The sequence below is a fragment of the Henckelia pumila genome, chromosome 1 (assembly GCF_033568475.1).
Source record: "Henckelia pumila isolate YLH828 chromosome 1, ASM3356847v2, whole genome shotgun sequence".
Classification (NCBI taxonomy): domain Eukaryota; kingdom Viridiplantae; phylum Streptophyta; class Magnoliopsida; order Lamiales; family Gesneriaceae; genus Henckelia; species Henckelia pumila.
This window is the reverse complement of record NC_133120.1, coordinates 172,326,621-172,336,757: the sequence shown is the minus strand read 5'-3', so window position 1 is coordinate 172,336,757 and position 10,137 is coordinate 172,326,621. Positions and strand designations below refer to the sequence as shown.

Genomic DNA, 10,137 nt, shown 5'->3' with positions numbered 1-10,137 from the left:
CTAATCATGTTGTCTTCACTGGTCACTGGCTACTCCAAGCTCCTGATGCTCAATCCTGCACCTACACCTGCCCCGTCGAATGGGGTGCCCAGATATACAGAAAAGACTGGACGTGAGCTCTAAGCTCAATAAGAAAGCACGGGTAAAACATACAAATATGATGCTTGCAAATGACAGGATATCCATATCTGGGATAACTGTATACAACTGCTCAGTAATGGCGCCTAGGACATGAGTGGTACAAACCGGGGAGGAAACCCTGTGTACACTGCTCATTCCTAACGGACGTAGACCATGTCTTACAGATGTCAGTGCTGGCTAACCCGTCGATCGTGGAACGCTCGACATCAACCGTCCGAACAGGGCTGAGCGGCCCTACATGGCTCATCTCAAAAGATGGACATGCACAATATGATATGCACATGCTGCATAATAATATGACACATAAATGCAACATATAAGAATGCAAAACCCATTGGCTATCTCAGTCAGTACTTACGTACCTTTTTACAGGCAGTCCTAGCAGTCCCACTCTAGGTTCCAAGCCTACATCAGCTCTACAATGCAAATACCCATGCATCATTAATTAAGCTCTAAAAGCCTTAACTAAGATATTGCATACTCCTAAATAATTTAAGGAGACCATAGCTATACCTGCTTCCGTCGTCAGCCCGTTGATGGCAATTGCCTCAAAAATAGGCCATAGCTCCGCTACGACGCCTGGATCACTGTGCCACTTCCGGATTCCCCATAGGATGCCTAGATCTCCCTAGATCTGAGTTATAAGGCTAAGGAATCGAGAGAGAATAGAGGAAAGAGGTGCAAGAAATGAATTCTTGGACCCTCTATTTATAGACACGGAACGGAACGTCCGTTCCTCAACGTTCCGTCCGTTCTGCCTGAAGAACATTGCTTCCGATCCCCATCATTGCTTTCGATGTCCCATCAAGTTCATAAGCAATGACGTAATATTTTTGACGTCACGGATGACATCACTGCCAGAACGTTGCTTCCGTTCTTGGTCACCCTTCGGGCCATTTCCGATCATTATGAATCCATTTCTGAAGTCCGTTAATCCAATAGAAACTTCCTTAATCATGTATTAATAAATCAAAACATGATCGCATGATTAATTACTCATTAATCATAAATTCCGGATACGGATTACTACAACTATACCTGCACCGCTTCCTGTAGAGGTTGATGACCCGTCGACATAAACCATCCAAGTCGGGGTGGAGCTTTTTTCTCGAGTTACTGTCATCTCTACTAGAAAATCAGCCAGAATTTGTGCTTTAATCGCTGGACATGGGAGAAATTCAATTCCTTATTGGCTCAATTCGACAATCCACTTAACCATTCTTCTTGATGCTTCAGGACTCGAGATAATTTGTTTGAGAGTATGATTGGTGAGTACAATTATTGGATGAGACTGAAAGTAAGGACGTAGTTTTTTTTCTGCAGTTACCAAAGCCAGTGCCAGTTTCTCGATCTTTGTATATCTTAGTTCTGCTCCGTGTAAAGTTTGGCTGATATAGTAAACTGGTTTGTGCTCACGTCCTACTTCAGAGACCAACACTACACTTACCGCCTCCGCAGATATTTCCAGATAAATCAACAGGGTGTCACCTACGTTTGGTTTTACCAACAGCGACGGAGAGGTCAGATGTACTTTCAACTCGTCAAATGCTTACTGAAACTCTTCTGTCCATTGAAAACCTTTCCCACTCCTCAGCATTTTGAAAAATGGTAAACCCTTGTCTGCAGATCTTGAGATAAATCGGTTGAGGGCGGCAAAACGTCTTGTCAATTCTTGAATGCCTTTCACACTTTTCGGGGGATTCATATTCAAAATTGCTTTGATTTTTTCAAGGTTGGCCTCTATTCCTCGTTCTGACACCATGTAACCAAGGAATTTGCCTCCTCGTACACCAAAAGTGCATTTATCTGAATTAAGTTTCATCTTGTATTTTCTGAGTATACTGAAGCATTCCTCAAGATCTTCCAAGTGATTAGACGCTTGGATACTTTTGACGAGCATGTCATCTATATAAACTTCCATGTTACGCCCGATCAAGTGTTCGAACATGGTATTTACCAGACGTTGATAGGTAGCTCCAGCATTTTTCAACCCAAACGACATAACATCAAAACAATAAATTCCCCGATCAGTGATGTAACTTGCTTTTTCCTGGTCTTCTGGCACTAGGCCGATCTGATTGTATCCTTGATATGCATCAAGAAAAGTGAGCAACTCGCATCCTGCTATCGAATTAACTACTAATAGGTCAATTCGTGGGAGTGAAAATGGATCTTTGGGGAATTCCTTGTTGAGAACAGTGAAATCTATACACAAATGCCATTTTCCTCCAGGTTTCGGAACTAAGACAACATTTGCAAGCCAATCTGGGTATGTAACTGGCCTGATGTACTTTGCCGCTAAGAGTTTCTCCACTTCAGCGGCTATATGCCGATTTTTCTCTGGACCAAATGCTATTTTCTTTTGCTTTACAGGTTTTATTTTTGGATCAACACGGAGGTCATGGAGCTCATGTTCATTAGGTATTCCGGGAAGAGGCTCATCTCCCCAGGCAAACACATCCAAGTTGAGACTGAGGAAATTTTTCAACATCTCTTCCAACTCATGAGGTAATTCGGTCCCGATCTTCAAGGTTTTTTTGGGATCAGTTGGAATGATTTCCACGTGTTTCAGAGTTTCGATTGCTGTTATTCTTTCTTTGCTCTCGGCTTTCTCATCCACCAAATGTATTCTGTTTTCACGTTGGTGCTCTTTACTCACTAGAAACTTGTCTTTTACGATTTCCTGATGAACCCCGTAATGTCAAAGCATGACATTCTCTAGCTAGACGATGATCACCAATGGCTTCTCCTACTCCTCCTGGAGTCGGAAACTTCAGCTTCATATGATATGTCGATCCGATGGCTTGGAATATATTGAGACTTGGTCATCCCAATATCACATTGTATGCAGATGAAGACTTTACTACAAGGAATTTCACCATCTTAGTAGACCGTTTGGGGTAAGAACCCAAGGAAAGAGGAAACGTTACTACGCCCAAAGCTTCAACTATTTCTTCGGAAAATCCGACTAGTGGAGTGTTGACTGGAGTTAACTGTGCATTACTAATACCTAACTTGACAAATGCATCATGAAAAATTATGTCGGCCAAACTTCCTGAATCCACTAGAATTTTATTTACCCAAAAATTGGAGATTGTGGCTGAGATGATTAAAGCATCGTTATGGGCACCCCGAGGGTTCTCCATATCTTTGTCGCTGATTGATAATACATCTTGGATAGTTCCAATTTCATACATTGTCAAGGAAGTGGGGCTAGAAAAATTGTTGGTTCCTTTTGCTGCCCGCGGAAGGGCTTTTCTTGCATTGTTCGAGTCGCCACAAGCAGGCCCCCCAGTGATTACGGCGATTATTCCTCCAGTGGGCAAATTTTCATCAGCTCGTTCATGTTGTTTCCCAGTTTCATCATGCCGCTTTTGATAGTCATGTTTTGGTTGTTCGTCCCGACGCCTGTCATCTCGCTTCTCACCGCGGGACTTGTCCACAAAATTCCCCAAATGTCCGCGCTTTATGAGTTTTTCAATTTCTGCTCGCAAACTAAAGCAATCTTCTGTAGTATGACCTTTATCTTTATGAAAATGGCAGTACTTGTCCGAACGTTGGAGCTTTGGATTATTCTGCATTGGGCGAAGGGGACGCAACAATCCTTGTTTTTCAGCCACTACCAGTATATCGGTCAGACGTGCATTGAGGGGTATATTCTGGAGGCGGGGGCTCTGTGCTGTTCGCTTCTCGTCTCGTTTTCTAATATCTTGTTTATCTTCTTCTCTCTTTCTTTTATTCAAGTAGTGTGGCTCTACGGATTCTTCAACCCGTAAATATTTCTCAGCTCTTTCCAATAATTCCTCTAGGTTTTTGGGCGGCCTTCCTGCTATTGATTCCTTGAACTTCCGATGGCGCAAGTTTTGCTGCATTATTCCTGCTAAAAAATCATGATTCACGTGTAAGACTTCGTGAACCGCGTGATTAAACTGCCTAACATAGTCCCTCAAACTTTCCCTTCTTTCTGAATGATTGTGAACAGATACGCTGCTGTTTTTGGGTATTTATTGTTAATTGAGAATTGATGTATGAAACAGTCAGTAAGTTGCTCCAAATTGGCAATAGATCCAGAGGGTAACTTATTGAACCATGCGAGTGCTCTTCCTGATAATGTTGTTTGGAAAATTTTACAGTATGCAGCATCTGTGATATCATAAAAATCCGCTTTCGCGTAGAATTTATCAATATGATCTTGGGGTCTCTCGTTACATCAAACTCAGGTAAGCTGGGGATTTTGACTCCCTTTGGTAACGCTTCAGATAGGATGTCATGAGTGAAGGGGATTCAACGTGACGACAAAATTGCTGACAAATTCTCTCCAGTTACATGTGTGCGAGATCCATCCTTTCGGGTTGGATTAGTGGTTTTGTTTTCGCCAGAGGTGTCATGAACTGTGTGAACACTTGCTTCACCGTCTTCTTGTGTATTATTTTTCTTGGTCCCCCCTTGATCTTTATCATTCACTTTAGACTTATCTTTATTTGGGTCTTCGTTATTAGGGTCAAGAGATGATGAGCCTTCAGTCTGAGATTTTTTCTTGCTGCTTTTGCGCTTACGGGTTTCTAGATACTGAGCAACTGCATCTTTTGCTCCGAGTGCTGATGTGTTTTCCATTAGTGCGGTCAAGGCTTCATGGGTGAGAGTAATGCTTGGTGGTGCGTTTCCATTGTTATTATTTCCTTGAGAAATTTTTAAGGTAATATGTGTTCTCAATGACGTAAAGAACAAGTTCCCACAGACGGCGCCAAGATGATGTAGCAAAAAATTACTTGTATATGACACGTTGCTTTCGCAAAGTCCGGAGTATCAACAAATTCTTGTATGTTCCCAATGAAAATCTTCAGTGGGTTTTTCCTACGTCACAAAACAAAGTCAGAGGAGCTGGGAGGATTCCCGCCGAAGGCACTCCGATGCTCAAGTCAGTGATTATTCAAGGAATAATAATCAAGAGTAGAGCCTTATAGTGCTAAAGAAAGTGTGTACCTTAATAATGAGGTGACTTGAGCTATTTATAGATATTCAGAGAGTTTCATGGGCTTGAGACTCTTATGGGTTTGTGTAGAATTCAGGGCCTGCTTGAATTAAATATATATAATATTTAAATAATCTTGGGCCTCAAAAATATTTGGAGTGGACCTTCATGATTGGGCTTAGGCCCAGTTGAATTTTTAGGTGTAACCTATCAGGTGGAAACCCCACCGCTACGTACGTTGGTTTTTTATGATTGATCAATCGTTAAGTATGAGGCCACCGACATGGATACGATATGTTGAGATTTAAGAATTTAAGACATGCCATTTTATGAAATGTATTAAGTATAATGCTTATGATGAAGTATGATGATTTTTTTTCCAAAAAGCCGCCTGTTGTGGCGGGGGGTTAGGCAGACCCCTACCCGTTTATTCGCTGAAAAAGGGAAATACAAGAGAGGGATACTATACCAAGACCTCTCAAGAAACTATAAGATCTATGCAAAAAAGAAACAGCAAACAAATGATTGAAGTAGTGGAATTCAAACTCAACCTTATATAAGGTAGGCCAATCCTATCAAGCCTACAAATCCCTTTCAGCTTCCCATGGATATCATCAGGATATAGAACTGACCCTGAATTAATCCCCATGTTCGCCAGTTCATCAGCAGCTGCATTAGCTTCCCGAAAAATATGAGATTTCCTCACAATGGAAACATTCAGAATATGAAGAATGCGTGAAAGAATAGGACTTAAGCTCCAACTAGTATTCTTAGCCTCAATAATTTTCAAAGCAACCATAGAATCGACCTCCAACCAGAGAGGAAATAAATTAAACAACCTGCAAATCTGCAATCCCTTTAGAATTTCCATCAACTCCGCCCGAGTATTCGACCCTTGCCCTATGGATTCGTGAAATGCAATTATAGGTTGCCCCGAGTGATCTCTAACAATGCCTCCAATACTCGAAACTCCTCCCAATTTAGAGCATCCATCTGAATTAAGTTTGAAGTAACCAACTGAAAGAGGAATCCAACACACCATTCGAATAGTAATTTTCCGACTGGAACGTGGATTCAACCCCCACTGGTTCGCCACATGATCGAACCCACTCCAATTCACCGCCTTCAATAAACCTGCATGAGCAAGCGATAGAATAAATTCATCAATTTGACGAATAATCCTGCTGGCCAGAATACGAATTCCTCTATGTTTTGTTCATTTCTGGATTTCCAGAGAAACCAAACAATGAGGAATGGTAAAAGTTCCCTGATATGACCATCTTTCCTCCAAGTCGATCCCACTATCCACTGATTAAAATTATAAGGGATCTGGACATTGAAAATTCGAGAAAAATGATTCCAAACAGCTGTAGCCGGATCACTATAAAAAAACGTGTCTAAATGTTTCCTGACCCTGACAACATTGACACAACGAAACCAAATAAATCCCTCTAGCCTGTAAAATATCATCAATAGGTAGTCTCCGAAAGAACCAACGCCAGCAAAAAATCGAAATGGATGGTCTCTAGAGTTTAGACCAGCAACCAATGAACCACCCATTCGAGTGATCTTTATTTCTCACAAACTCCCAGGCAGATTTAACAGAAAATCTACCATTAGGCGTAGGAATCCAAATTGCTCTATCTACATCTGAAGGATGAATATGAACCTCCATAATTTGTGCTTCCGCATCCGCAGGAACGACCGATAGGAGTCTTTCCAGATTCCATTCTCTCCCATGACAAAACCATTTAACCATCCTGTTGGGTAGTCCCTGAATCGGACACCTCGAAGCCAACGGCCCATCTGGCGACCATGAATCAAACCAGAAATGCAATTCCCCCTCCACAATAACCCATCCAATCTCCTTCTCTGCTCTCTGCCTGATCTTCATCAACCTTCTCCAATTTGGAGAAACACATTGTAAAATGCAAAAATCAGTCGGGGGAGCCTTCTTACAATATATGATATGTAGAAAATCACTCCAGATAGATTTAACTGTTATGAACCGGACCCATAATTTAATTGAGAAGGCCGTAACAGTATCCTTCAATCTTCTAATACCAAGACCTCTTTCCGAAACAGGGAGACACACTTTCTTTCAAGCAATCCAATGAATTTTCTGTTCACCAGACTTCGAACCCCACAGAAAGTTAGCACAAATCATTTCCAACCGACGAAGCACAGTTCCCGGAGGTTGTAAAACCTAAAAAAGGTAGATATGCATAGAACACAACACACTTTTAATGAGAACCAGCCTACTACCGAAGGAAAGTAGTTTAGATTCCCAACCTTGAAGTCTCCTATTGGCATTTGCAATAATATGATCAAAATAAAGAATTTTACGAGGACCCAAGTATAAAGGAGCACCAAGACAATGCAATGGAAATTGCCCTTCTCCAAAACCAGTAATCGAGTAATACAACCCCTTTTTCGCTTCCGAACAATCATTAGCAGTGATGATAACACTCTTGGCATTATTAATCAGCTGGCCCGAACACTGTTCATAATGATATAGGAAATTTCGAACTTTTAACACTCGGAATAGCTCCATTCAAAAAAATGATAAGATCATTAGCATACGCTAGGTGAGATAAAATAAACGACCGCCCTGAATTAAACACCAAGCTTTTGTACCGATGAAAGAGCGAATACAGCCCTCAAGAAAGATATTCCGCCACAATAACAAATAACAAAGGAGACAGAGGATATCCCTGTCGGAGACCTCGCTTAGACACAAAGAAGCCAGAAAGATTTCCATTAAAATTAATCAAGAACCAACAATTACTGATGCACTGAAAAATCCTACTGCCAATCCCATCAGAAAACACTAAGGCTCTAATCATCTGTAGCAAAAAACTCCACTGAACTCGATCATAAGCTTTAGCCATATCAATTTTCACAATCAAATTCCCTCCTCTGGTCCCATAATTGAGATGATGAACCATCTCCTGAGCCATAAAAATATTGTCAGAAATTACTCTGCCGAAAATAAAACCGCTCTGAGAAGGAGAAATAATTCTAGACAAAATCGGGCGCATCCGAAAGGTGATAATTTTGGTGATGATTTTGTTGCTGACATTGCAGAGGCTAATCGGTCTAAATTCAGACCATGTCTGTGCATCCGCACTCTTTGGAATCAAAATAATAGTAGTGGCAGTGATACTCCTCGGAAGATCCGAACCATTCCAAAAATCCTGAACTACATCAATGACATCTCCTTTAATAATCTCCCAACAACCTTTGTAAAAACCTGCAGAAAAACCATCTTCCCCAGCGGCACTATCTTCATGAATAGAAAAAACACTCTCGCGAACTTCATCCTCATCAATAGGACGCAAAAGTAAATCATTTTCCTCTACAGTAACAAGTGACGGAAAATGGCCAAAATCTGCTCGATTGAGTGGTGCATTCTCACCGGTTAACAAATTTTCAAAGAACCGAACCCCAGACTCTTTAATCAAAGCTTGATGATCCAAAACCACTCCATCATCCCATATACAAAAAATTTTATTTTTTGATCTCCGCCTATTAACCGTGTTATGAAAAAGTTGGTATTTATTTCGCCATCCACAAACCATCTAGCAGCCGCTTTCTGTTTCCAAAAAGATTCCTCCATGGCTATCCCAAGAGAAAGGTTAGCCTGAGCTAGAGAAAGATCCAGCCTATTTTGAACCGAAGGCACCAAATCAAATGTCGATTCCGCAATAGACGCAGCTGCCTCAAGGACCTTCACTTTGTCATGAATGTTACCAAAAACCTCGGCATTCCACCATTTAAGATGACCCTTGAGTCTTTTTAATTTAATCACCAATCGGGTCAAACCCCTTTCAGCACAGGGATTATTCCAATTCAATCTGACAGTCTGAAGGAATCCCGGATGAAGGCGCCACATATTTTGGAACCGAAAAGAGCTTTGTGGCCGAGGCATAGTAGGTGCTGAGATCAATAAAGGACAGTGATCCGAAGTTCCCCGATGCAAATGCTCTACCATAAAGGAATCAAAATTAGTCGAACATGAGGTAGAAATGAGCACTTTATCAAGCCATTTCCAAATGGTATTATTTGTCCAAGTAATCTTGGACCCAATGTAACCTGCATCAACAAAACCAGCATCTGTAATAAATGTAGAAAATTCCTGCATGGCCCCAGGATTATGAGAAGTACCAAGAGAATGTTCACTAGCCACAGTAATAATATTAAAATCTCCACCAACCACCCAAGGACTACAATCCAATGGTTGACAGTTCAACAAGTCCTCCCAAAGCAGACATCTGTAACTCTGATCACATTTTGCATAAACCACCGACAAATAAATATCTCGCGGAAATAAACCAGAAGCAAGCTTAAGGTGTAAGAATTGCTCATGATCCTTCTCCACAGAAACCAAAATATCATGAGAGAAGTAAAACCAGATTTTATTACTCAAATTTGAGATAACCGAATCAAAGGCAAATTTCTTATTCTGCCATTCCTGATCAAATTGCCTCTTCGGTTCACTGATAGCCAAAAATAAAAGATGATTAGAATCTTTCAAGAATTTAATCCTACGATTAGCTGCTTTATTCCCAATCCCTCGAATATTCCAAATGTGATCGTTAAACATTAAGAAATATTTTCCGAGTCAAAAGCTGGTTTATTTTGTCAACCTCGAGACCCCAAAGGTGGCACCGATTTATGTTTTTTATGAAGACGTCCAGGACTTACTCGAGGCAGCTCCTTGCAAAGATTGATTTCCAACCCCAGATTCAATTATCGTAACACATTTCACCACCTCTTCTTCCAAACCTGTAATAGACAAGATACAATCTGCACCCCTCTCGGAATTAGGAACAAGAGCCTCCAAAGACCGCTCAACCAACCTATTAAGCATTTCTTCTTGATCAGTCTCCTGCTCACTAAAATCACAATTTTCCAAGCTAGGATCACCAATATTCTGCTCCTGCTGGACATCCCCTCCAGCTTGTTCACCGTTTTCTTCTACAAAATTAGGATTTTCAAGACGTTTCACTCCATCTTGAATA

General features: G+C 41.1%; 1 protein-coding gene across 1 annotated transcript; it reads right to left on the bottom strand.

The window, feature by feature from the left end:
- Positions 1–5,591: 5,591 nt before the first annotated feature.
- LOC140874470 (uncharacterized) lies at positions 5,592–7,667 on the bottom strand. Its single transcript, XM_073277761.1, has 4 exons — positions 7,355–7,667; positions 7,178–7,235; positions 6,659–7,011; positions 5,592–6,247 (listed from the first exon to the last, which is right to left on the bottom strand). Exons 1-4 carry the CDS (start codon positions 7,665–7,667, stop codon positions 5,592–5,594), a joined length of 1,380 nt encoding a protein of 459 aa, XP_073133862.1.
- Between the last annotated feature and the right edge of the window lie 2,470 nt (positions 7,668–10,137).

Coding starts and splice junctions, on each gene's coding strand:
- LOC140874470 (XM_073277761.1), bottom strand. CDS start 7,667: ATGGAGCTATTCCGAGTGTTAAAAGTTCGAAATTTCCTATATCATTAT. Junction 7,012..7,177: donor TGTTTCGGAAAGAGGTCTTG/GTATTAGAAGAT, acceptor AAATTGGAGAAG/GTTGATGAAGATCAGGCAGA. Junction 6,248..6,658: donor CTCGAATGGGTGGTTCATTG/GTTGCTGGTCTA, acceptor TTGCTCATGCAG/GTTTATTGAAGGCGGTGAAT.